The sequence below is a fragment of the Oncorhynchus kisutch genome, unplaced genomic scaffold, assembly GCF_002021735.2.
Source record: "Oncorhynchus kisutch isolate 150728-3 unplaced genomic scaffold, Okis_V2 scaffold4017, whole genome shotgun sequence".
Lineage (NCBI taxonomy): Eukaryota > Metazoa > Chordata > Actinopteri > Salmoniformes > Salmonidae > Oncorhynchus > Oncorhynchus kisutch.
Window position 1 is genome coordinate 246,259 of NW_022265962.1, and position 15,959 is coordinate 262,217.

General features: G+C 44.4%; 1 protein-coding gene across 1 annotated transcript in view; it reads left to right on the top strand.

The window, feature by feature from the left end:
- Positions 1–479: 479 nt before the first annotated feature.
- LOC116352994 (myosin-11-like) overlaps positions 480–15,959 on the top strand; it is a gene marked incomplete at its 3' end in the record, with an annotated part of 80,492 nt that continues 65,012 nt past the window's right edge. Inside the window, 4 exon segments of the mRNA XM_031821793.1 lie at positions 480–679; positions 6,010–6,238; positions 6,690–6,860; positions 8,152–8,308. Of these exon segments, the coding sequence (XP_031677653.1) occupies positions 6,071–6,238; positions 6,690–6,860; positions 8,152–8,308 (496 nt within the window).

Here is a 15,959-nt window from a genome sequence, read left to right on the forward strand (position 1 = left end):
AATGATGGCACAAACAAACTGGTACCAGGGTAATGATGGCACAAACAAACTGGTACCAGGGTAATGATGGCACAAACAAACTGGTACCGGGGTAATGATGGCACAAACAAACTGGTACCAGGGTAATGATGGCACAAACAAACTGGTACCGGAGTAATGATATCACAAACAAACTGGTACCAGGATAATGATGGCACAAACAAACTGGTACCAGGGTAATGATAGCACAAACAAACTGGTACCAGGGTAATGATATGACAAACAAACTGGTACCAGGGTAATGATAGCACAAACAAACTGGTACCAGGGTAATGATAGCACAAACAAACTGGTACCGGGGTAATGATAGCACAAACAAACTGGTACCAGGGTAATGATAGCACAAACAAACTGGTACCAGGGTAATTATATCACAAACAAACTGGTACCTCAAAGCGTTGGCTGCTGTCAAATTTTGGTCACCATAGAGACGAGGAGGAACCGCGCGACCTGCTCTCCTCCCACGGGCGGAGCGGGCCGGTTTAAATACCTTGGTAGGATGCTTCATCCGGTGGAAGGATAGTTCAACCCTAAGCAGTTTACCTGTCCCGTCCCGCTATCTCGTGGAGTAACGTATACCCAGACAACTGTGTAGGATAGACTACATCCCGAGTCCATCATCTACCGGAGAAAGACTAACGTGAGTATTGAGTCTGCTTCCTTTTAAATAAATGTGGCCGTATGCGAATAGTCTACCGGCTAACAGGTCCCGTTTTTTACAGAGAGGTGCATATAGAGAAGTATCTTACTGCGCGCAGGACATCGTTGTTTGAACACGGAAATATATATCTATTGTCAGTTCTGTTAGAAGAAAGACCGTTGGAAAAGGAAATATGCTACAAGGTTTTAGGCGGGCTGCACGTGTTCAGGTGCTACGTGTTGCTTTGCAATGTTTCAACCAACAATGTGCACTTTATTGGACTTTCAGATAAGTTGTTGTCGCTAAATTTAGATGACGTTTCGACTTTTCCATGTAGGACCCGATCCCCTGGGTCTCAGCTTGTGTTTTAGTGTTGTGGTGATACAAGGGTATAGTTGGGTTGGGTTTGAACTGGCAATAAGCACGACACTACCTACCTACTGTGCCATAAAGGTTTAGACCTCTTGACAGAGGCTGTGTTTACATACAGGCTAGGATAATAGAGTGATGTTTATGTCAGGTGATAGACTTTTTCCAACTGCCATTTCATTTATTAGCATGTCACCTTGTGCAACAATTCATAGACCTAAAAAAAGACAAACATCATCACCAGAAGTTGGTTTGACACCCGAGTTGGGATCAATCCCATTTCAACTCCCATCTATTGAAAATACAACCATCATCACCAGAAGTTGGTTTGACACCCGAGTTGGGATCAATCCCATTTCAACTCCCATCTATTGAAAATACAACCATCATCACCAGAAGTTGGTTTGACACCAGAGTTGGGATCAATCCCATTTCAACTCCCATCTATTCAAAATACAACCATCATCACCAGAAGTTGGTTTGACACCCGAGTTGGGATCAATCCCATTTCAACTCCCATCTATTCAAAATACAACCATCATCACCAGAAGTTGGTTTGACACCCGAGTTGGGATCAATCCCATTTCAACTCCCATCTATTGAAAATACAACCATCATCACCAGAAGTTGGTTTGACACCCGAGTTGGGATCAATCCCATTTCAACTCCCATCTATTGAAAATACAACCATCATCACCAGAAGTTGGTTTGACACCCGAGTTGGGATCAATCCCATTTCAACTCCCATCTATTCAAAATACAACCATCATCACCAGAAGTTGGTTTGACACCCGAGTTGGGATCAATCCCATTTCAACTCCCATCTATTGAAAATACAACCATCATCACCAGAAGTTGGTTTGACACCAGAGTTGGGATCAATCCCATTTCAACTCCCATCTATTCAAAATACAACAGCGCCATTCAATAATGTGAATTTCAATTCATCTCCTGTATTGAAATGGAATTGACCCGACCCCTGGTATCCCCGCTGGCCCAGCCGCCACACAGCCCAGTACCTGGTATCCCCGCTGGCCCAGCCGCCACACAGCCCAGTACCTGGTAACCCCACTGGCCCAGCCGCCACACAGCCCAGTACCTGGTATCCCCGCTGGCCCAGCCGCCACACAGCCCAGTACCTGGTAACCCCGCTGGCCCAGCCGCCACACAGCCCAGTACCTGGTATCCCCGCTGGCCCAGCCGCCACACAGCCCAGTACCTGGTAACCCCGCTGGCCCAGCCGCCACACAGCCCAGTACCTGGTAACCCCACTGGCCCAGCCGCCACACAGCCCAGTACCTGGTAACCCCACTGGCCCAGCCGCCACACAGCCCAGTACCTGGTATCCCCGCTGGCCCAGCCGCCACACAGCCCAGTACCTGGTAACCCCGCTGGCCCAGCCGCCACACAGCCCAGTACCTGGTAACCCCACTGGCCCAGCCGCCACACAGCCCAGTACCTGGTAACCCCACTGGCCCAGCCGCCACACAGCCCAGTACCTGGTAACCCCACTGGCCCAGCCGCCACACAGCCCAGCACCTGGTAACCCCACTGGCCCAGCCGCCACACAGCCCAGTACCTGGTAACCCCACTGGCCCAGCCGCCACACAGCCCAGTACCTGGTATCCCCGCTGGCCCAGCCGCCACACAGCCCAGTACCTGGTATCCCCGCTGGCCCAGCCGCCACACAGCCCAGTACCTGGTAACCCCGCTGGCCCAGCCGCCACACAGCCCAGTACCTGGTAACCCCACTGGCCCAGCCGCCACACAGCCCAGTACCTGGTAACCCCACTGGCCCAGCCGCCACACAGCCCAGTACCTGGTATCCCCGCTGGCCCAGCCGCCACACAGCCCAGTACCTGGTAACCCCACTGGCCCAGCCGCCACACAGCCCAGTACCTGGTAACCCCACTGGCCCAGCCGCCACACAGCCCAGTACCTGGTAACCCCACTGGCCCAGCCGCCACACAGCCCAGCACCTGGTAACCCCACTGGCCCAGCCGCCACACAGCCCAGTACCTGGTAACCCCACTGGCCCAGCTACCATGTTGTGTTGCTGCCATGTTGTGCTGCTGCCATGTTGTGTTGCTGCCATGTTGTGTTGCTACCATGTTGTGTTGCTACCATGTTGTGCTGCTGCCATGTTGTGCTGCTGCCATGTTGTGCTGCTGCCATGTTGTGTTGCTACCATGTTGTGTTGCTGCCATGTTGTGTTGCTACCATGTTGTGTTGCTACCATGTTGTGTTGCTACCATGTTGTGTTGCTACCATGTTGTGTTGCTGCCATGTTGTGTTGCTACCATGTTGTGTTGCTACCATGTTGTGTTGCTACCATGTTGTGTTGCTACCATGTTGTGCTGCTGCCATGTTGTGCTGCTGCCATGTTGTGCTGCTGCCATGTTATGCTGCTACCAAGCTGTGTTGTCATGTGTTGCCGCCTAGCTATGTTGTTGTCTTAGGTCTCTCTTTATGTACTGTTGTGTTGTCTCTCGTCGTGATGTGTGTTTGGTCCTATATTTTTGTATATATATGTGTGTGTGTGTGTGTGTGTGTGTGTGTGTGTGTGTGTGTGTGTATATATATATAATTTTTAATCCCAGCCCTCGTCCCCGCAGGAGGCCTTTTGCCTTCTGGTAGGCCGTCATTGTAAATAAGAATTTGTTCTTAACTGACTTGCCTAGTTAACTAACTGTTAAATAAACAAATAAATAGATGTTAATGCTGAGACCAGAGACTAAGTGGCCTAGTGACTGACTGAATGACAGGTCATCATGTTGGTGTCAACAGTAACGCTAGGCTGGAGCTGGCCACAGGAGAGGAGACACTGACTGGACACACAGTTCCCTTATAAGGAATAGAAGTGGTTAAGTCCCTGGCTGTGCCCTTAATCTTATGGGCCCTGGTCAAAAGTAGTGCACTACGTAGGGACTAGGATGCCATTTGGGACGCAAACCCCCTAGCATCTCTCTGTATAGGGCCATCAGAGGCAGTGGGCTTTGAGGAGAGGTTTCAACCAAACATGGTCATCGTTATCGTCCTCTCAGCATGGCTTATCAACCTCTGTTTCAAGGTTTTATAGCGGCAGTTATCCTGCTGATATTTTACATATTCTATGGCGTCGTGGTCATGGGCAGGCGGAGCTGGGCTGCTGCAAAGCCTTGTGGGTCCTGTGACCCGCAGCAGGGAGAGAAGAAGAGCTGTCAGTGAGTAATGATGACGTGGACCATGCAGTTCACTATATGAAGAGGGGGTTACCTGAGAGGCAGATTGATAAGTGAGGCTGTACTGTTTATCTTTATTTATTTATGTGGTTGTAGGAGATTGGGAATGAGAACCTGAATAAATCAAAAATTAATTGAGATTGAAACTGAAGCTGTAGACCGATATAACGAGGCATTGGAGGATGAATTTAAAATGTGCTGTTAAACCACAGAGTGATACAGAGAGAGAGAAAGAGAGAGAGAGAGGGGGAAGAGAGAGGGGAAGAGAGAGACTGGACACAGACAGACATACAGACAGACAGACAGGACAGACCGTTGGAATGTTTCTGAGGTCTAAAGTAGCATTTCCTATTAATTGTTGTGATTGTTGTTGTTTGAGTTGATGTTTTGTGAATTCCTCATCATCATCAGAGGGATAGTTATAACATCATACTCTCTCCCCCTCTTCCTATATCTCTCCTTCTCCTCCTATATCTCTCCTTCTCTTCCTATATCTCTCCTTCTACTCCTCTCTCCTTCTCCTCCTCTCTTCATCTCTCCCCCTCTTCCTATATCTCTCCTTCTCCTCTCTTCCTATATCTCTCCTTCTCCTCCTCTTCATCTCTCCCTCTCTTCCTATATCTCTTCTCCTCCTCTCTTCATCTCTCCCCCTCTTCCTATATCTCTCTCTTTCTCCTCCTCTCTTCCTATATCTCTTCATCTCTCCCTCTCTTCCTATCTCTCCTTCTCCTCCTCTCTTCCTATATCTCTCCTTCTCCTCCTCTCTTCATCTCTCCCCCTCTTCCTATATCTCTCCTTCTCCTCCTCTCTTCCTATATCTCTCCTTCTCCTCCTCTCTTCATCTCTCCCCCTCTTCCTATATCTCTCCTTCTCCTCCTCTCTTCCTATATCTCTCCTTCTCCTCCTCTCTTCATCTCTCCCTCTCTTCCTATATCTCTCCTTCTCCTCCTCTCTTCCTATATCTCTCCTTCTCCTCCTCTCTTCATCTCTCCCTCTCTTCCTATATTTCTCCTTCTCCTCCTCTCTTCCTATATCTCTCCTTCTCCTCCTTTCTTCATCTCTCCCCCTCTTCCTATATCTCTCCTTCTCCTCCTCTCTTCCTATATCTCTCCTTCTCCTCCTCTCTTCCTATATCTCTCCCCCTCTTCCTATATCTCTCCTTCTCCTCCTCTCTTCATCTCTCCCCCTCTTCCTATATCTCTCCTTCTCCTCCTCTCTTCATCTCTCCCCCTCTTCCTATATCTCTCCTTCTCCTCCTCTCTTCCTATATCTCTCCTTCTCCTCCTCTCTTCATCTCTCCCTCTCTTCCTATATCTCTCCTTCTCCTCCTCTCTTCCTATATCTCTCCTTCTCCTCCTCTCTTCATCTCTCCCTCTCTTCCTATATCTCTCTTTCTCCTCCTCTCTTCCTATATCTCTTCATCTCTCCCCCTCTTCCTATATCTCTCCTTCTCCTCCTCTCTTCCTATATTTCTCCTTCTCCTCCTCTCTTCATCTCTCCCTCTCTTCCTATATCTCTCTTTCTCCTCCTCTCTTCCTATATCTCTACTCCTCTCTTCATCTCTCCCTCTTTTCCTATATCTCTCTTTCTCCTCCTCTCTTCCTATATCTCTCCTCTCTTCATATCTCCCCCCTCTTCCTATATCTCTCCTCCTCTCTTCATATCTCCCCCTCTTCCTATATCTCTCCTTCTCCTTCTCCTCTCTCCCTTTTCCTCTCTCTTTCTCTCCCTCTCCCTCAGCTTTGAGACCGACCCTCCAATCACAGACGACCTTCCTGTCACCGACGACGACCTTCCCAAGATGGCTGCCGACTCCGCCTCTGACGACAGCAAGTTCCTGCGGCAGGATGACGACTTCAGGAACAGTGGTGTGGGGCAGGCTGATTGGTCGGCCAAGAAGATGGTGTGGATCCCGTCAGAGAAGGAGGGGTTTGAGGCCGCCAGCATCAAGGAGGAGAAGGGAGACGATGTAAGGATGTTACACCCCAAATGGCACCCTATTCCCTATATAGTACACTACTTTTCACCAGGACCCTAGTAAATCTTCCTCCTCCTCTTCTTCCTTATCTTCTTCTTCCTCCTCCTCATCCTCATTTTCCTCCTCTTCCTCCTTTTCCTCTTCCTCCTCTTCATCTTTTTCATCCTCTTCCTCCTTCCCCTCCTCTTTCTCCTCTTCATATTTTTCCTCTTCCTCCTTCCTCCCCTCTTCATCTTTTTCCTCCTCTTCCTCCTTCTCCTCCTTTTCTCCTCTTCTTCCTCCTCCTCTTCCTCCACCTACTCATCTTCCTCCTCATTTCCCTCCTCTTCTTCCTATTCCTCCTGCTCCTGATCTTCATCCTCCTCTTCCTCCTTCTCCTCCTCTTCATCTTTTTCCTCCTCTTCCTCCTTCTCCTCTTCCTGTTCTTCCTCCTCCTCTCCAGGTGCTGGTAGAGTTGGCTAACGGTAGGAAAGCGACAGTCAACAAGGATGATATCCAGAAGATGAACCCTCCTAAGTTCAGTAAGGTGGAGGACATGGCAGCTCTGACCTGTCTCAACGAGGCCTCTGTCCTCCACAACCTCAAAGAGAGGTACTTCTCCAGCCTCATCTACGTGAGTACACTCTTACAACAAATGGGTTCCAAAAGCGTTCTTCAGTCCCCATAGGAGAAGCCTTTTGGGTCCCATGTAGAAACCTCTGTGGAAAGGGTCCTATATGGAACCCAAAAGGGTTCTCCCTGGAACCAAAAGGGTTCTCCCTGGAACCAAAAGGGTTCTCCCTGGAACCAAAAGGGTTCTACCTGGAACCCAAAAAGTGTTATTCAAAGGGTTCTCCTATGGGGACAGCCGAAGATCCATTTTAGGTTCTAGATAGCACTTATTTGTTCACCTTTTACTGCAGTGGGCTAAATCAGCGCCACACAGAGTGTTTCTGGGTAATCTTAAACAAATCTACTTTGAAACAAAAGTATACACCTCACACACATGGTTATGGGCTTGAACAGAAGAAGACACACATGGTTATGGGCTTGAACAGAAGAAGACCCACATGGTTATGGGTTTAAACAGAAGAAGACCCACATGGTTATGGGCTTGAACAGAAGAAGACCCACATGGTTATGGGCTTTAACAGAAGAAGACCCACATGGTTATGGGCTTGAACAGAAGAAGACCCACATGGTTATGGGGTTTAACAGAAGAAGACACACATGGTGATGGGCTTGAACAGAAGAAGACCCACATGGTTATGGGCTTGAACAGAAGAAGACCCACATGGTTATGGGGTTTAACAGAAGAAGACACACATGGTGATGGGCTTTAACAGAAGAAGACCCCTGAACCATGTCAGATACAGAGTTGAAATGTATTACATGTTGAGTTTGTATCCCAGTATTACACTTTATATACATCACAGAAGACTGGAATCTAACAAAAACGTTTGACGAAGAAACACAGAATTCTCAGCGGGTTTTTATGAATAGTGTTTATAAAATGATTAATAATATGAATATGAACATTCCACCCATGAGGCCACTGGAGGGTGATTTGGTCATTTGACTGCAGGAAACGCATACAAGTGTATAGACAATATCCGTATAGACACACACACACACACAAAAATGATGATTTGGTTTTAGCTCTATGTTGATCCTAACCTTTCCTCCTCCTCCTCCTCTTCATCATCTTCCTCCTTTTTCTCCCCTGCTCTCTTCCTCCTCTTGCCCCTCTCCTCCCCTCTTTCTCCTATCACCTCCTCCTCCTTTCTTCCTTCTCCCCTCCTCCATCCTCCCTCCTCCTCTCCTCCATCCTCTTCCTTCCCCTCCACTCCCCTCCTCTTCCTCCCTCCTCCATCCTCCCTCCTCCTCTCCTTCCCCTCCTCTCCTTCCCCTCCTCTCTTCTCCAGACGTATTCAGGTCTGTTCTGTGTGGTGGTGAACCCCTATAAGATGCTTCCTATCTACTCAGAGAAGATCATTCAGATATATAAGGGGAAGAAACGCCACGAGGTTCCTCCTCATATCTACTCCATCACTGATAACGCTTACAGGAACATGATGCAAGGTGAGAGCGAGAGAGAGAGAGCGAGAGAGAGAGAGCGAGAGAGAGAGAGAGAGAGAGAGGGAGAGAGAGAGAGAGAGAGAGAGAGAGAGAGATTGTATAGGTGTGTGTGTGTGTCATTTAATGAATGTTATAGAAATGGGACAATACAGTTTAATTGAGGACAGGCGATACAGCATTGAATGTCTAGAGATATCTGTCTGGTCTAGCAGTGGATTTAACCTTAAACTTGCCTTCCAAATGCCTTCCTTGCCTTCCTGGTATTCCCTATATAGATCACTACTTTTCACCTTGGCCCTACTCCCTATATAGTTCCCTACTTTAGCCCTACCAGAGCCCTATTCCCTATATAGTGCGTAAGTCAGCTTTTCACAAGAGCAGATCAAAATGAAATATAATTGTATTTGTCACATGCTTTGTGAACAACCGGTGTAGACTAACAGTGAAATGCTGACTTACGTCCCCAACAATGAAGAGAGAAGATGAGATGCAAATTATACTAATAATAATAATAAATACACAATGATTAATGATACCTTATATACACGGGGTACCAGTACCTAGTCAATGATACCTTATATACACGGGGTACCAGTACCTAGTCAATGATAACTATATATACACGGGGTACCAGTACCTAGTCAATGATACCTTATATACACGGGGTACCAGTACCTAGTCAATGATAACTTATATACACGGGGTACCAGTACCTAGTCAATGATAACTATATATACACAGGGTACCAGTACCTAGTCAATGATAACTATATATACACAGGGTACCAGTACCTAGTCAATGATAACTATATATACACAGGGTACCAGTACCTAGTCAATGATAACTATATATACACAGGGTACCAGTACCTAGTCAATGATAACTATATATACACAGGGTACCAGTACCTAGTCAATGATAACTATATATACACGGGGTACCAGTACCTAGTCAATGATAACTATATATACACGGGGTACCAGTACCTAGTCAATGATAACTATATATACACGGGGTACCAGTACCTAGTCAATGATAACGTATATATACACGGGGTACCAGTACCTAGTCAATGATAACTATATATACACGGGGTACCAGTACCTAGTCAATGATAACTATATATACACGGGGTACCAGTACCTAGTCAATGATAACTATATATACACGGGGTACCAGTACCTAGTCAATGATAACTTATATACACGGGGTACCAGTACCTAGTCAATGATAACTATATATACACGGGGTACCAGTACCTAGTCAATGATAACATATAATACACGGGTACCATACCTAGTCAATGATAACTATATATACACGGGGTACCAGTACCTAGTCAATGATAACTATATATACACGGGGTACCAGTACCTAGTCAATGATAACTATATATACACGGGGTACCAGTACCTAGTCAATGATAACTATATATACACGGGGTACCAGTACCTAGTCAATGATACCTTATATACACAGGGGTACCAGTACCTAGTCAATGATAACTATATATACACGGGGTACCAGTACCTAGTCAATGATAACTATATATACACGGGGTACCAGTACCTAGTCAATGATAACTATATATTACACGGGTACCAGTACCTAGTCAATGATAACGTATATACACGGGGTACCAGTACCTAGTCAATGATACCTTATATACACGGGGTACCAGTACCTAGTCAATGATAACTATATATACACGGGGTACAGTACCTAGTCAATGATAACTATATATACACGGGGTACCAGTACCTAGTCAATGATAAACTATATATACACGGGGTACCAGTACCTAGTCAATGATAACTATATATACACGGGGTACCAGTACCTAGTCAATGATAACTATATATACACGGGGTACCAGTACCTAGTCAATGATAACGTATATACAACGGGGTACCAGTACCTAGTCAATGATAACTATATATACACGGGGTACCAGTACCTAGTCAATGATAACTTATATACACGGGGTACCAGTACCTAGTCAATGATAACTATATATACACGGGGTACCAGTACCTAGTCAATGATACCTTATGTACACGGGGTACCAGTACCTAGTCAATGATACCTTATATACACGGGGTACCAGTACCTAGTCAATGATAACTATATATACACGGGTACCAGTACCTAGTCAATGATAACTATATATACACGGGGTACCAGTACCTAGTCAATGATAACTTATATACACGGGGTACCAGTACCTAGTCAATGATAACTATATATACACGGGGTACCAGTACCTAGTCAATGATAACTTATATACACGGGGTACCAGTACCTAGTCAATGATAACTATATATACACGGGGTACCAGTACCTAGTCAATGATACCTTATGTACACGGGGTACCAGTACCTAGTCAATGATACCTTATATACACGGGGTACCAGTACCTAGTCAATGATAACTATATATACACGGGGTACCAGTACCTAGTCAATGATAACTATATATACACGGGGTACCAGTACCTAGTCAATGATAACTATATATACACGGGGTACCAGTACCTGGTCAATGATAACTTATATACACGGGGTACCAGTACCTAGTCAATGATAACTTATATACACGGGGTACCAGTACCTAGTCAATGATAACTATATATACACGGGGTACCAGTACCTAGTCAATGATAACTATATATACACGGGGTACCAGTACCTAGTCAATGATAACTATATATACACGGGGTACCAGTACCTAGTCAATGATAACGTATATACACGGGGTACCAGTACCTAGTCAATGATAACTATATATACACGGGGTACCAGTACCTAGTCAATGATAACTTATATACACGGGGTGCCAGTACCTAGTCAATGATAACTATATATACACGGGGTACCAGTACCTAGTCAATGATACCTTATGTACACGGGGTACCAGTACCTAGTCAATGATACCTTATATACACGGGGTACCAGTACCTAGTCAATGATAACTATATATACACGGGGTACCAGTACCTAGTCAATGATAACTATATATACACGGGGTACCAGTACCTAGTCAATGATAACTTATATACACGGGGTACCAGTACCTAGTCAATGATAACTGATATACACGGGGTACCAGTACCTAGTCAATGATAACTTATATACACGGGGTACCAGTACCTAGTCAATGATAACTATATATACACGGGGTACCAGTACCTAGTCAATGATACCTTATGTACACGGGGTACCAGTACCTAGTCAATGATACCTTATATACACGGGTACCAGTACCTAGTCAATGATAACTATATATACACGGGGTACCAGTACCTAGTCAATGATAACTATATATACACGGGGTACCAGTACCTAGTCAATGATAACTATATATACACGGGGTACCAGTACCTGGTCAATGATAACTTATATACACGGGGTACCAGTACCTAGTCAATGATAACTTATATACACGGGGTACCAGTACCTAGTCAATGATAACTTATATACACGGGGTACCAGTACCTAGTCAATGATACCTTATATACACGGGGTACCAGTACCTAGTCAATGATACCTTATATACACGGGGTACCAGTACCTAGTCAATGATACCTTATATACACGGGGTACCAGTACCTAGTCAATGATACCTTATATACACGGGGTACCAGTACCTAGTCAATGATACCTTATATACACGGGGTACCAGTACCTAGTCAATAATACCTTATATACACGGGGTACCAGTACCTAGTCAATGATAACTATATATACACGGGGTACCAGTACCTAGTCAATGATACCTTATATACACGGGGTACCAGTACCTAGTCAATGATACCTTATATACACGGGGTACCAGTACCTAGTCAATGATAACTATATATACACGGGGTACCAGTACCTAGTCAATGATAACTATATATACACGGGGTACCAGTACCTAGTCAATGATAACTATATATACACGGGGTACCAGTACCTAGTCAATGATAACTATATATACACGGGGTACCAGTACCTAGTCAATGATAACTATATATACACGGGGTACCAGTACCTAGTCAATGATACCTTATATACACGGGGTACCAGTACCTAGTCAATGATAACTATATATACACGGGGTACCAGTACCTAGTCAATGATAACTATATATACACGGGGGTACCAGTACCTAGTCAATGATAACTATATATACACGGGGTACCAGTACCTAGTCAATGATAACGTATATACACGGGGTACCAGTACCTAGTCAATGATACCTTATATACACGGGGTACCAGTACCTAGTCAATGATAACTATATATACACGGGGTACCAGTACCTAGTCAATGATAACTATATATACACGGGGTACCAGTACCTAGTCAATGATAACTATATATACACGGGGTACCAGTACCTGGTCAATGATAACTTATATACACGGGGTACCAGTACCTAGTCAATGATAACTTATATACACGGGGTACCAGTACCTAGTCAATGATAACTTATATACACGGGGTACCAGTACCTAGTCAATGATACCTTATATACACGGGGTACCAGTACCTAGTCAATGATACCTTATATACACGGGGTACCAGTACCTAGTCAATGATACCTTATATACACGGGGTACCAGTACCTAGTCAATGATACCTTATATACACGGGGTACCAGTACCTAGTCAATGATACCTTATATACACGGGGTACCAGTACCTAGTCAATAATACCTTATATACACGGGGTACCAGTACCTAGTCAATGATAACTATATATACACGGGGTACCAGTACCTAGTCAATGATACCTTATATACACGGGGTACCAGTACCTAGTCAATGATACCTTATATACACGGGGTACCAGTACCTAGTCAATGATAACTATATATACACGGGGTACCAGTACCTAGTCAATGATAACTATATATACACGGGGTACCAGTACCTAGTCAATGATAACTATATATACACGGGGTACCAGTACCTAGTCCAATGATAACTATATATACACGGGGTACCAGTACCTAGTCAATGATAACTATATATACACGGGGTACCAGTACCTAGTCAATGATACCTTATATACACGGGGTACCAGTACCTAGTCAATGATAACTATATATACACGGGGTACCAGTACCTAGTCAATGATAACTATATATACACGGGGTACCAGTACCTAGTCAATGATAACTATATATACACGGGGTACCAGTACCTAGTCAATGATAACGTATATACACGGGGTACCAGTACCTAGTCAATGATACCTTATATACACGGGGTACCAGTACCTAGTCAATGATAACTATATATACACGGGGTACCAGTACCTAGTCAATGATAACTATATATACACGGGGTACCAGTACCTAGTCAATGATAACTATATATACACGGGGTACCAGTACCTAGTCAATGATAACTATATATACACGGGGTACCAGTACCTAGTCAATGATAACTATATATACACGGGGTACCAGTACCTAGTCAATGATAACGTATATACACGGGGTACCAGTACCTAGTCAATGATAACTATATATACACGGGGTACCAGTACCTAGTCAATGATAACTTATATACACGGGGTACCAGTACCTAGTCAATGATAACTATATATACACGGGGTACCAGTACCTAGTCAATGATACCTTATGTACACGGGGTACCAGTACCTAGTCAATGATACCTTATATACACGGGGTACCAGTACCTAGTCAATGATAACTATATATACACGGGGTACCAGTACCTAGTCAATGATAACTATATATACACGGGGTACCAGTACCTAGTCAATGATAACTTATATACACGGGGTACCAGTACCTAGTCAATGATAACTATATATACACGGGGTACCAGTACCTAGTCAATGATAACTTATATACACGGGGTACCAGTACCTAGTCAATGATAACTATATATACACGGGGTACCAGTACCTAGTCAATGATACCTTATGTACACGGGGTACCAGTACCTAGTCAATGATACCTTATATACACGGGGTACCAGTACCTAGTCAATGATAACTATATATACACGGGGTACCAGTACCTAGTCAATGATAACTATATATACACGGGGTACCAGTACCTAGTCAATGATAACTATATATACACGGGGTACCAGTACCTGGTCAATGATAACTTATATACACGGGGTACCAGTACCTAGTCAATGATAACTTATATACACGGGGTACCAGTACCTAGTCAATGATAACTATATATACACGGGGTACCAGTACCTAGTCAATGATAACTATATATACACGGGGTACCAGTACCTAGTCAATGATAACTATATATACACGGGGTACCAGTACCTAGTCAATGATAACGTATATACACGGGGTACCAGTACCTAGTCAATGATAACTATATATACACGGGGTACCAGTACCTAGTCAATGATAACTTATATACACGGGGTACCAGTACCTAGTCAATGATAACTATATATACACGGGGTACCAGTACCTAGTCAATGATACCTTATGTACACGGGGTACCAGTACCTAGTCAATGATACCTTATATACACGGGGTACCAGTACCTAGTCAATGATAACTATATATACACGGGGTACCAGTACCTAGTCAATGATAACTATATATACACGGGGTACCAGTACCTAGTCAATGATAACTTATATACACGGGGTACCAGTACCTAGTCAATGATAACTATATATACACGGGGTACCAGTACCTAGTCAATGATAACTTATATACACGGGGTACCAGTACCTAGTCAATGATAACTATATATACACGGGGTACCAGTACCTAGTCAATGATACCTTATGTACACGGGGTACCAGTACCTAGTCAATGATACCTTATATACACGGGGTACCAGTACCTAGTCAATGATAACTATATATACACGGGGTACCAGTACCTAGTCAATGATAACTATATATACACGGGGTACCAGTACCTAGTCAATGATAACTATATATACACGGGTACCAGTACCTGGTCAATGATAACTTATATACACGGGGTACCAGTACCTAGTCAATGATAACTTATATACACGGGGTACCAGTACCTAGTCAATGATAACTTATATACACGGGGTACCAGTACCTAGTCAATGATACCTTATATACACGGGGTACCAGTACCTAGTCAATGATACCTTATATACACGGGGTACCAGTACCTAGTCAATGATACCTTATATACACGGGGTACCAGTACCTAGTCAATGATACCTTATATACACGGGGTACCAGTACCTAGTCAATGATACCTTATATACACGGGGTACCAGTACCTAGTCAATAATACCTTATATACACGGGGTACCAGTACCTAGTCAATGATAACTATATATACACGGGGTACCAGTACCTAGTCAATGATACCTTATATACACGGGGTACCAGTACCTAGTCAATGATACCTTATATACACGGGGTACCAGTACCTAGTCAATGATAACTATATATACACGGGGTACCAGTACCTAGTCAATGATAACTTATATACACGGGGTAGCAGTACTGAGTCAATGATAACTTATATACACGGGGTACCAGTACTGAGTCAATGATAACTTATATACACGGGGTACCAGTACCTAGTCAATGATAACTTATATACACGGGGTACCAGTACCTAGTCAATGATAACTTGGTTATGTATACGGGGTACCAGTACCT